This window comes from Jatropha curcas, chromosome 5 (assembly GCF_041381405.1).
Source record: "Jatropha curcas cultivar XTBG-Jc1 chromosome 5, XTBG_Jcur_1.0, whole genome shotgun sequence".
NCBI lineage: Eukaryota > Viridiplantae > Streptophyta > Magnoliopsida > Malpighiales > Euphorbiaceae > Jatropha > Jatropha curcas.
This window is the reverse complement of record NC_143155.1, coordinates 3,213,624-3,227,258: the sequence shown is the minus strand read 5'-3', so window position 1 is coordinate 3,227,258 and position 13,635 is coordinate 3,213,624. Positions and strand designations below refer to the sequence as shown.

Here is a 13,635-nt window from a genome sequence, read left to right as displayed (position 1 = left end):
ATTTCTGACTAAACTCCGATCAACTTTTAACAAGAATAAGATGACAAAATACTTCCCTGCTTATGGTAAGTATATATTCGATCACCATTTGATTGATTGAGTTACTGTTTTTGTGGACTAAAAAATTTAAATTTTATTGTTTTTGAGCTTTCTGGTTAGATTTTACGATTACAGCTATAATTCTTATTGAGATAAGCTTAAATTCATAGTTTTTTATGAACCAAATTTGATATTTTATGTTGACTTAAGGATTTGGTAAAAGGATTTTATGAATTGAAATTTAGGTTTGAGTTAGACAAATCTGAGACTTTTAATGAAATCAATACAATTTCTAAAAATTCATAACATAACTGAGATCTTCACGAGATTATAATTGTTTTGATATATGATGGACAAATTTCTGGATTGGTTCTTCCCGCGCGACGACGATGCTCACAAAATTGGGTCAGCAACACAGCACCATCATGTCATCATTAGTAAAATAGAAATCTATTTTTATCTGTCACGTCAACAAGACAAACTGTTTAAATTTTTTTAGGAGGATTACTGTCCTTTCATCACTGTAGTTGTGCCCAGCATAAATTTTGCCAAAAGTATTTTTCAGGTAGATTTATATAATAACCAACTACCTAAATGTTGTTTAATTATACATGAATAGCCCGATATCTTACGATCCATGTTAAAGGGTAAAACTATAGTACAAATTTAAAAATTTATGTACTAATACAGCATCTTTTTTCACCGTAAGAGTTAAACTAGATAGACATAGATTATTAGATTTGAAATTGACGAAATGACCTGTTACTTATAGAATGAGTTATCAAAAGTAGAACATTTAGTTTTTTATTATTAAAATACAAAAAATCATTTAATTGTTTAAATTAAAAAAAAAAAGTTACTATTTTCAAAACTATAATTCTAGAAAACATAAAAATTGCGAAATAAATAATTGTCCAATACTTTAAATTCATTTACTCAAAATAAATTATTTAAAATTTTAATAAATAATTATAAATTTTTATTTTCTTATTGTTAAAACATTTATCATGTATCATGTAATTTAACTATATAAATCTCTAACCTTAAATAATATCAAATTGTATAAATTAAACTATATACATTGTAGTTTATTACTTCTATTTTGTAGTTTAATTAATTAATTATTATCTTAAATTCATTTAAATTTTTTAAAAATAATCCATATTATAAATTGAAATATATAATTTGTAATTAATATATTTTTACACTTTTCATAATTAAAAGAAATTTATGCCTGTAATAATTTATCTATTCTTTATACATGTAAAACTGCTCTTATATGATATTTTATATACACAATTCAAATGATAAGTAGTAACTTTATTTTTTAAAAAAATGAATAACACTAGAAGAAAATTTTATGTACATGAATTTTAATTTTAATTTTTTCCTAGATAAGTTTATATTTATCATTAGATAATATTTTATATAATAAGTTATAGGATAGAAAATAGATATAGACCAAAAAAAAAAAAAAAAGAAGATAAAGTTAGGAAATATATAGATAAAGAATAAATAATTAGTATCTGTACAGTAATAATAAATTTCTTTATACATGCGTCAATTAATGAAGATTCAGTATCAATACAGAATAATTAGTATCCGTACAGTAGTAATAGCCCCATGATAAATGCTTAGTTGTAGAGTCACAATCCAATGACAAAGATACAATTAATGAGTTAATTTTGAATAATTCATAAATTTTACCCTCTTTTATTATATTAAATTTATCAATTACTCAAAAATTTTTCATCCAAACATAACCAATAGTTATTTTTGGTAGCCTTTTGTGATGCAAACCATTTTTTTTATCAATTAATGAGCCACAATACAGGAAGAAAATGGCTGAGAGTCTATTCGATAATTGTTCTTGAGAAAAATAGTTTTTTCTTGTTGTGAAATAAATTTAATAGATTTTCAAAATATTTTAGCTGTTTTAACAGAGATGCTCATCACCGAACACACTAAATATCATTCTTCTCTTTTTGATTCATCTTACATATAACATTATTCATTTCAATGGTTTGAAAATAAGCTGAATCATTCTTTTTTTTTTTTTATTTTTTTGCCATCAGTTACTATATAAAATGATTATTATACACTCTGAATTATCGACAGCAACTACAACAATTTTAAAACTCATTAAAGACAATATAATTCATTACAAAGTCTATTAGAAACAGTACAATCCACAAGGGGAGGAATACAAATTACAATTAAATATTTACATATATAAGAATCAATTGATAAATAAGCAGTGAAAAAGATTATAAAAATGGAAATTGCAATAATTATTGTGCACATTCAGTTATCTAAGGATAAGTTTCAATGTTTCACTTTTTGCATTCAGCTGAACTCCAGTATTCTTCTGCTCGAAACTTTCATTTTCAAAAGTGGCAATATTGCAAAAAACCCAGTAAAAATCCTGATGAGTTGTTAGTCAAGCTGACAAGAAATAGTTAATTGTTCAATTTGACAAGAAATTGAAAAACACAATAAAGCATATAGTCTATTATTTAGATAAAATAGCTTACAACTGTTTAATAAATAACTATATAATTAAAATTATATAGTTAATATCTTATTCTATTATTGTCATATTCTAATTAAGAGGAGATAAAATTAATATAATTCAATTTGTTTATAAAATCCGTCCACTCCATGTCTTCAGGACATAATTGCTCTTCATTGGCACCTATATATACCGTATCCATCGTTTCTCCGATGTATTTTTCAGGTATCGCCAGAGGCAGACGGTGCGTAACAAATCGTCCAATGATTTCATTTTGAAATTGGCTCAAATTTCCCATTTTACTCCTCTCTATATAGCCTAGCCTGCACTTCCCATCCGGCAGTTGAAAATAAACTGGAATCTGCTGACTTGGAGCACCACCACTACCTCCACCTCCATTCCCCTGGTTCGCAGTACCTTCATTTCCAGCAGCTTCATTTTTCTGATTCTCCATCTCCCTCGTCTAGATAGTTACTTGCAGGAACACTTGTTAGTTGTTAACCTTACTCACCACATATAGGATAATAGAATTCATTTTGAATGAGTTCTTCTGTCACAAATATGTTATTGTTGCTTCCAAACCAAACAGTCATGATATCTAAATTTCATTTCAAAACCTGTAAAAATCATGTTCTTCTTGCCATTTTTTCATTACCACAACACAAATCATTTTCAAACCATGATTTATATTCTAATGTAAAACACAAATTATAAAATCTATGATTTTGTCATGACTAATTTCCTTGATGCGTGTATTTTGACGATCTATTGATACACCGAGAAAGTCATTACTAATTTCCTTGATTTCACGACATGATACGTGTATTTTGACGATCTATTGATACACGATTCTCAGTGTAAAATCGAAATTAAAAATTTTTATTTATTATTCGGTGATGTATCAAACAACTTGAATTTAAAATTAATAATTATTGAAAATTTTGGTTTAATAATTATTTAAGTTTGAATGATGTAAATCAAATACACTTTAGCTTTAAAATTGGTCATGTCAGTGATAACAGGCAAATAATGGTTTTAGTGAAGTAGGATAGAACCATGAGTTTGACAGTAAAAACAAAAATAGTACAAATTGAATATAATACATTTCTCGAAAAAAAAAAAAACAAACAAAAAACCAGCAAATATCAATAGCTGTGTAAGGGAAAAAGAAAATCTTAGATTTGTTTTACTAAACACAGTTAAAATTCGTTACTCTAATTCTCACTTCAAATTCAAATGACAGGCCAAACATGATAATATCAAAAGGTTAAGCAAAATTATTTCTGCATATGTCCAATACAGAACACTCGCAAATCTATGCGCAGAAAAAAGAGTTTTCAATACATGTTCAGAACAAAGATAGTTCAGAACAATCAAATACATGTTCTTTAGTCATTAGAAAAAGTTCAAATTTTTAAAAAAGAAAATTCATACAAGAAGAATGTATGATTCAGGTTAATACAAATGCAAAGAATAAAAAAGAAAACCTAACAAAACAAGAATTATCGATCAAAACCTCACTACTCAATTCAGATTTTACATATATAAAACAAAAATTGTTGAAAAAAAAAATAGAAAACAAAGAAGAAAAAGAAGGATGATACAAGAAACAAGATTAATTTGTGAGAAGAGTCTCAACAGCTTCAAAGAAAAGTGGTGCCATGTCAGGATTTGGTGTTTTGACTGCACACTTAACCCCTGGTGTTCCGACAGCTGTGGTGAGTTCAACCAAAAAGGGTATTCCTCCAGAAATTTTAGTAGAGAAATAGAATACATCTTGATTGGCATGCTTTCGCTTTGCAATAAAGAACAAATTTGATGAAGCGAATCGGTCTAAAGTGGCTTCTACGCTGTTCACCACAATGCCTGGGAAGTCTTTCGAGACCTCGTTTGAATCTGGTAGGGACCTCCATGTCTGCAAGGGCAACACATCACATACGAGCAGGTTCCAACAACAATAATATAGATCATTAATCAAATGAGAACTAGCTAACTCTGAAGATCTTTCAAGAATTTTTTTTTTTTTTAATAACAAATACATTTCCAGTTGTTAAACTACCATATGATATAAGCTTGTGTGCAATTTTTTTTGCCAGATTATATATACTCAACACCTGGAAAAGATTTGCCTAACGCAAATTTCTTAGACTAATTAGAGTCCTAGTTAACTAGAGAATACAGCCACAGCATGTAAAATGAAAAAATTTTTACACTGTCGCAACAGTAAAAGATTGATGGATTTCCTACTCTAATTAAATAACTTGAAGAAAAGATAAAAAAAAAATTCAGAACAGTGCTTTGTAACCTATGAGCCTAATTTTAGCCTAATTGGGAGAGCTCTGTATTATTGTGCAAAAGTTGTAGGTCAAGTTTGCAGCTAGGTGAAAGAATCATCAAATCACCAATAGCGGAAATATGATTGATATTTTTGCTTCTGCTTCTAGAATTTGCTCAATAATATTACGCTTACGTGAGGCAAATCAACTGAGACTTAGATCACAAACAGTGCAATGCTTTAGAAATATTACACATCAACAATAAAATATAAAACTTAATCCTCCTTTACCTCTAGGAAGGTTCCACGTTCCATCCTCCCATCCTCAGTGAAGAACACATGCAATGAAATTTTGTCATTGAAGTACAATACTGGCTGCTGATTATTTTTTACAGCTACTTGCAAGAGTAAGTTTGGAGGACCAGGAGCTATGTTCTGGAACAATACCATGGGCAGCAGAGTTGCCGCTGATGTCCCAGGTTGTAATTGTGGAATCTAACAGACAACAAAATGTTAATTCACACTGGATGTGAGAGAAAAGAACACAAATACTGTGCCTAAACAAAAGGAAGTTAAAACTACCTGCAAAGGTCCAGCAGCTGACAGACCAAATGTATTCTTGTTGAACTGAATCATGAACCCATCAAGGGGAATCTGTGAATTGTTCTCAAACAATAAGCTATAGAAGTTTTGGCCATCTCTTCGTATCAATTGTGCACTTATTTGTAAACCATGACCAACTGATGCCGGTACCAACACTGGCAAAGGAGGCCTGAAAGAAGTTCAAAAGAGCTCAAGTATCAGTTTTGGCCATTCAAGTGAAAGTTAGAACTTAAAATTATGCCAAGTAGTGAAGCCATGATAAAAGAACAATAAGCTTAGCAAAATATTAATGTAGGCAAGTGATTCCATACAGGAGTCACAATTCCCAGTCCCAGAAACTATATCTCACAAATTCCAGCACACTCACCCAGCAGGAGTTGATAGCTGGTCAACAGGGACGATAGCACTGTTATCCAGGCCTATCAGGTCTCCAAGTAAATCGGGCACAGGAACAGCAGCTTGAGGCGCAGGGGCAGGTTGCCTTTCTCCAGCATATGGAACACTACTAGAACTGGTTTGTGGTGATGCAGCACCATCAGCATTATGAGCAGGTGACTCTGAATACCCTGGTTCACCCCCATCAGGATACTCTTCTTCTTCAGTTCTCTGTGCTGTTGTCTTCACACGGGTTACAAAAGCTTCCGGAGGCTTGTGATACACAGAGGACAATGTAGCGATGTTGGCAAGAAGCTCGTCAAGAAGAGATGAATCAAGTTGGTTTGAATCATCACTGATCACAGGCTTCTCAGCCAGCACAACATCCTTGGCAGCCTGAAAGATTAAAGGATGCCAATGAGACATCCATGCAGTTCAATAATGTCCATTGCTATATATGAAAATAGAATACAAGTGCTTGTACAATGAATTTCAAATGAATTGCATGATGATTTTACATTCCAAATGTAACAAGTGTGGAATTTCTAATGGATCCAGAATTCATTTGGTCTAAATACTGTCTAGGGTTCAACATTGTCAAGGTGTTGCCCCTGCCTTCTGTCGGAGGATGAAAAGCACCAGTGGTTGCCTATGTGAAGATTAAAAGCAGCCCAAGCAGAAAGATTAACTGTGATATGTGTATGTTGGGAAATGGGAGACTAGAAAACCTTCACAAATGCAGCACACACGATAACTAGAGACTTCGCAACAAAAACAGCAAGCTTACAACAGAAAACAAAGAATTAAATTTCCGTCCATAATTCAAATTAACTAGAGAGTTAGCAACAAAAAAAATAATCTCAGAATTCCAATAGTATAACCAACTGGATTAAATTGTTCTAGTTGTGGCAGCATAACATTAGAGCTCTCATAAAAGCTATTGTAACTATCCTCATCTCCCTTCCCTACACCCTCAGCTTCCAAACAAAAAGAGAAGTGATAGAACAAGAAAGTAACTGCATATATCAAGCAAACAAATGCACATTGACCACATAACTAAACAGATGGAAATACACAAATTTAATTGTCTAAAACAATACCAGACCTCAGGATCAGTAGATAGCAGTCGCCAATATATGTAAGCACGATCCCGTAAATCAGGATTATCTGTTTCTACAGTTGCATTATTTAAAACAACCTGTGAGAAAAAATCACCACAGTTAAAATTGGTTCTACATGTGTAACTAAATCATCAGCCATCAAATCAAGAACAGTGATTTAAGAGCAAGACAATACTATACTAAAATGTGCCAAACAATAACATATTGCCACAACCCCGAAACACCATGCTTCTTTTGCAGGGGAAAAGAAGTTTCTAGTCACAATACACTACAGTATTGAAAGATCACAACTAGCTAAAATGTCAGGAAATCTATCTATATATATTTGACGAACTAAGCTCAAAGGCAACCAATAAAACTCACAAATTGAGAAGGAAAAAAATACACACAACTGGACAGGGGCAAGCATGACAAAATCCAATGCATAATTCCTTTGCTTTTAGACAAAAGGTGTTTCATAAGTTGGCAGTCTTGTCTATATAGAAAAAAATAATTGCATTCTATATTGTGTGCATATCTGATTTCAAGTGAATTGTAAGTTATATGGTATTGCAAAAGTTTTCAGCCCTCATAAGTTCATACCTAAATTTGATATTTTAGGAACAAGAGGAACAAACTTAATGCAAAAAAGACGAATCCAAACCATGAGATAAACATTTCTTTGGCTACAATACAGCAGAAGTTTCTCCTTTTCCAATTTCTCCTTGAACAGAATTAGACTATTAAACTCACTCTTCTCTTTCAATAGCAGTATTTTATCACAACAGTACATTGTAGCTAATACAAACCCCATCAGAAAGTTGCATGTATTGCCACATGTAAAGCTTCAAGCCTATGACCCGATATTGAGTCCATAAAACCAAATATCATCATGCTCTGATTCTTTCAGAAGATGTGAAAATCAGAAAAGGAAAAACTAAACCAGACTACAACTTCCTGAAGCAAAATCATGTAGGTATAAAATCCAAACCTGAATCATCTGCTGAGGGCCCTCAGTTGGCTTTTTAAGAAAGAGCTTCACAGTTGCAGTCAATAATTGCAACTGGACTTGTGCAGGCTCTTCGGGGAAACTTTCCAAGAAGCTTTCCAGGAGCTCATCAGCATTATCAATTCTTTCCGCATATTCACCAATTATCCAGATCATGGAAGCCTTAAGAGAGAATAAAAGATATGAGCAGAAAATATAAGGTTAACCATAATTTATAATTATAGAAAAACTTGAAGAAATACATAATTACCTTAGCTTCAGGCTCATCCAAAGTGTCTAAGCTCTCACAAAGAGTAGCAATGATTGATTCATAACTGCAAAGGACAAGGAAGATACAAAACTAAACTTAGAAGGAAACTAGAATTTAACATTAATATACATCAAGACCACAAAGCTTGTAGCTTACGTGTTAGGGTATCTTCTAAAGATGTCTTTGATCACTATAATAGCCTCTTGAACCACATAGTTGACTTTAATTTTAATCAGCTCTAGTAGGACACTGATGCATCGCTCAGCTGCCCTCTCCAACTTGATTGCACAGCGGCCAATGGCACGAACAGCCTTTCTAACAAAATCCACGTCTACTTCTGTGGCGTACTCTTTGAACTCCAATAGGACCTGCATAAGTGCTCATCAAGTGAACATTTGAAAAGACAGATTATACACGTGCACCTGGCCTTTCCCACAAAAGCAAGCAGAGAGAGAGAGAGAGAGAGAGAGAGAAGGCAATACTTGGTCTATATTTCTGTCTGAAGCAAGTTTTATCATGATCTCTAGCTTCTCCATCTTCACATAAATTGGATCATTGTACTTGCAGAAAAACACCTGAACATAGAAGAAAATGCTTTTGGAGCAAACAAATCCTCGATCCCAACATTACAAAATTGTGATTTGCACATTTTCATGGTTTTTGCAAATTTTCCAGCATCTGCTGACAAGACAATGTCCATATACCTTAATTTCATGTGCCAGGATAGTAGGCCTTCTCTGTACAATTAGGTTGATGTTCCGCAATGCAACATATTGTATTTCGGGTTCTGCAGAAAGTAACGTGACAAGAGGAGGAGCCATCTTCTTGCAAAGATTTCGAACAACATCAGTGCTAGTGATAAGCTCCATTTGTTGGAGGATCATCTATAAAAGAGAGTTCGAGAAAAAAAATTGTAAGCACTGACTGAATTTTGACAGGTTTACTATCAAAGACACATTGAAAATGAAGACGTCCAGCAACAAAACAATGCAATGTCACCTTAACAGCTGAAAGTACAACTGCGCAGTTAGCATGTTGTAGTCGTGGAGTAACTCGCTCCACTATATTTTCAGCTTCACGAGCATCAGCTGCCTTGTATCTAGATAGAGCATCCAATATAAAAACTTGGCCCCACCTGAAAAGAGTACAAAAATTAGTCAAACAAATAAACCAAGAGTATGGCCAAGCAAAAGCCTTGGAGGGAGAAGAAGAAAGTTATGAGAAAGTAAAAAAAAAAAAAAAAATGTTGATTGTGATATAACCTAGAGCAGGGAATCATTCAGCTACAGCTTTGATCGTGCGTACTTTATAACTAGCTACTAGCATAAAATAGCATACAAGTCTATAAATAAGCACAACATAATTGTAAAACAAGGATAAGAGAGCAAGAATAATGCATAAACAATAGTAAATAGTTGTTAGCCCAACAAATAGCATACTATTAATCTAGAAAAGATATGTTATTGCAGAGAAAAGAGATGGGTGCTAAGATGAGAAGAATACAATAACAAGATTTCCATATACAGCAAATAGCTGCATGTGCATATGACCAGATTTAAATTCTTTCTCTGAATTTGTCAATATTCATATTCTAGTTAAATATAAAGGATTCTCAAAGTGTAAAATAACCTAGCATCAACCTAATCAAATTACATCAGGCTCAGAACCATCAAGGACCAAAAACCAAATTTGCATCAACATTAGGTCTCAATATTCAAAACATGCAAAAGTCTAGCCAGGGGGAATATCATATTGTTCACGTACTCTGTGCACTCATTTAAAGCAGTAAGCAGCTTTGACAGTGTGTGGCTAGTGATCTCAAAGATAGGTCTGCTACTATTCTCTTGAATCTCTGCAAGGGCTGCCACAGCATTTGCTACAACCATTGGATTATTGTCAGAAATCAAATCCTTGAGAGATTCCAAAAAACCCCTGTCTTCGACTAGCTCAGCATTTATGTCATAAAGTTTGGCCACGCAAATGGCTGCTGTCTTGCGAACATAAGGATCATCATCCTGCAAACAAAATATGTTAAACGCTAGATTAGAGAAGGTACATGGATGATACAGATGAGAGAAGCAAAGAAAATTCAAAATTCCATTTAAGAGGAAAAGGCGAAGCTACAGCAACCTACTAAACCAGAAAACTAAATTCCCACAGATATGCATAAATAATCTGTATCAGTTCTTGCAACCAACCTTTAGACATCTCTGAAGAGGATCACATAAATACTCAGTAATTTTGTCAACACGAATGCAACCCATTGTTCGCACAGCCAACGCTCGAATCAGAGGATTTGGATCTTGTGAATCCTACATAAGTAACAATAAAATATGCTTAGACTATTAAACATGTGATTGGAAACAAAACAAGGAAAAGAACAAGAAGGCAACATCCTTCCGTTAAACATGTTAACTTCACTCTATAAAATTAGTCTAGAAGTCCTCTATGGCAGGTGTAAAATCAATTCAGGTGGATTGGGGGCTACAATTGAAAGCTCTTCTCCCACGTAATGAGATGAGAACATTATGCAACTAAGCAAGATTCTCTATTCAATTAAAAATTTAAACCAGATGCAAAAACATATGATAGGGAGGCCTCTACAGCAAGTTTTACAATTGATTCGGAAAAATTAAGTAATAGGAAGCATAAATTTAATATTGTTCACAGTAGCAGAAATGTCATACAACCCCAAAAGATCAAGAAGTAATTAATGCATGAAATCATATGTCTCCACAAACTACTAAGCAAAAATAATTGTTCAAGGAGATAATAACTACAATAAAAAAAGGTAATACCAATTGGCATTCAAAGCCTTGACATAAGTACACCATAAAACATACCAAAAAATTTCAACCAAAAGACTTACGATAAAAGTTTGACTATGCACATGATGTCTAAGCACAGAGAAAAGTTTCAACATAATTCTTACCTTAACAAATGTATTTACAGCAAGTATTGCAAGATCAGGCTGGCTTTTAGCATAATTTATAAGATATAAGTAAACCAACTTTTTAAGCTCCAAATTCTCCGTTTGCATACAATTCACCACATCTGTGAATAGTGATGACACATCCTTTCCAACCGTCATTGCAGCAATCACCTTTTTAACAGCATCTTTTCTCTTATCCTGCACCATTAAAAGGAAAAAAAAATACAATTATGTTCAAACCCTAACTAATGTACCTCAAACATTTAAAAACATTATACATTGCACTGAGACCTTATACTGTGAATTGAGTTCTTCTTTGAGTTCAGGGATTTCACCCTTCTTGGTGGTCGAGAAATACTTTGAATCGTGGCCACTCATGGCTGGGCTCTATTCCAATCAACCCCAAAATGCAGAGAGATAGAGAGATACGATTCCAGTTACTCTAGCAACCTCTTTACCGTGAGCAAAGCATCTGCATCTTCGTCAATGCAAAGCAATCAAAGATTAAGAAGAATCAGTTAGCTCCGATCCTTAAGACCGCTTACTCAAATTTTCAATTTCCAATAGAGTAGGAAAAGAATTACGATTTACAAAAACTCAAAATTCATGTAATTAAGCTAAGAAAATCGAACTAAACTTTAACTTAACAATAACATTTGCGAATTATAAGCAAAACGTAACATGATCCAGTTGGTACAAATCATGAGCATCCCTAGATCTAACCTTCTGCAAGTTGAAAAATTGGCAGAAAGATGGACAATCTACTTACGAATAACTTGATGCAATAGTGGCGGAGTCAGGCGAGCGGTCGACGACGGCCGCGGAGTCACGGCTGTGGATGTTCCCGGCAGTACAAAACAAATGAGCTGACCTAGAAACCTTTTAGATCTATAAATCTGAGGAAATGAAGAAAAGTAAGAGAAACAAGGCGACTCGAACCGTTTTGGGGTTTAATGTAAAAAGAGATCGACGGAAAACTCAATCAAAAATAAAAATTCATTTAAAATATAGTTGAATTAAATATATTAATAAAAATAAAATAAGATTTACCCAAAAAATCCTATGCCTTTAAACTAGTCTTTGCGCTTTTTGTCTATATCACGGTAAAGCATAAATTTTATTTAGATTAAAATAAATATAATTGTTTAATTTATATTATATTTTGTTGTACAAATTACTACTTTTATATACTTAATTCTATTTTTATATGATGAAGTGATTTCAGAATAAAGTTCAATCCAATCTCTAGATCTAATCCTTTAGTCTCCAATTTATAAATACAAATTTTTAAAATCCTAATATTTGCCTAAAAAGAAAATTAAGCCATCATTGAATCTCCAACTCCTGTCCTCAACCCCAAATCAATATCTATATAGGACTATAATAAAAAATAATAATTATTATTTTTCACTACTAGGTAAAAGAAAAGAAATGAGAGGATTATTTGAATTAATAATGGAAATCACTTTGGTTATAATAACAGTATTATTTACGTAGTGTATCAGAGAAAGGAATATATGCACATATACACAAATTCTTGAAACCTCAAAAAATGACCCAAACAGAATTATATAGTTCTAGTTTTTTTTTTTAGTTTCCTAAACACTATTTTCTTTTAAATTAATCGGATTTAAGATATAAGAGAAAAAAAATTTCAAGAAAATTAAAAATATTTAATCATCAATAGACCATTTATTTATTGCAAAGGGATATAAATCTCTTACTAATTAAAATAATAATAGTCCACAAATTATTCAGTAATGAAAAGAAAATAAAAAATTATTATTAAGAATAAAACTCTTTCAAAATTACTTAACAAAAAAAATATTTCAATGTATATAGATATATAAATATATTAATAAAATATTATATATTTTTTAAATTAAAAATTTCAACTGTTTACCGTCTTAGATTTAATTATATAAACTAATCGAAAAACTGCACTTCGCGCGTGGGTATCTAAGTATTATTATTTTAATAATTGTTATAGTTGATTATATTATTATTTTTTGATAAACCGTTGTAAATTATCAAATTGTTAGAAAGATCAATTAAAATTGTAATTGAAATAATTCATTAAAGATAAATATCAAAATAATTTATAATAAAGAAAATTATGGTATTATTTAAAATAGCATAATATTTTAAGTCTTTTCCTAGTTAATTGTAAATTTCAGTTATACATACATAGAGAACATTATTACTGAGCTGAATAAGGTAAATGAACAAACTCAATAGATATAATATATCAATTAATTAATAACTTATTTAAGATAAAGCAAATTGCCAAACATAACTTCTAATTTGCAAACTAACATTTGAAGGTCAACATATAACAGTATATATCTGTTACTTTTCTATAATTTTCAAGTTGAAGAGATAAATTAGTTTATAAAGATGGGATAAATATAAATTGGTTTTTTTATTATCTGAAAATAAATTTAAAAAAATAAAGTTATCCAATTAATATATATAGATAAGTAAGAGAAAAATATCATTTGATTCACCTTGAGTAGAAAACGAGACTCGAAATAGATGTC

At 31.8% G+C, this 13,635-nt stretch overlaps 1 protein-coding gene across 2 annotated transcripts; it reads right to left on the bottom strand.

Annotated features, from left to right (window-relative positions):
* Positions 1-3,914: 3,914 nt before the first annotated feature.
* Positions 3,915-12,054, bottom strand: LOC105635108 (beta-adaptin-like protein C). Of its 2 annotated transcripts, none has more exons than XM_012218097.4 (16): positions 11,865-12,054; positions 11,387-11,573; positions 11,096-11,293; positions 10,362-10,475; positions 9,928-10,178; positions 9,163-9,298; positions 8,868-9,047; positions 8,646-8,738; positions 8,320-8,531; positions 8,164-8,227; positions 7,896-8,075; positions 6,910-7,002; positions 5,797-6,200; positions 5,409-5,598; positions 5,118-5,321; positions 3,915-4,466 (listed from the first exon to the last, which is right to left on the bottom strand). In XM_012218097.4, exons 2-16 carry the CDS (start codon positions 11,471-11,473, stop codon positions 4,167-4,169), a joined length of 2,706 nt encoding a protein of 901 aa, XP_012073487.1. In that variant the 5' UTR covers positions 11,474-11,573; positions 11,865-12,054; the 3' UTR covers positions 3,915-4,166. The 2 variants fall into 2 exon arrangements, with proteins under 2 accessions (XP_012073487.1, XP_012073486.1); XM_012218096.4 differs by having other exon boundaries at positions 11,387-11,567.
* Between the last annotated feature and the right edge of the window lie 1,581 nt (positions 12,055-13,635).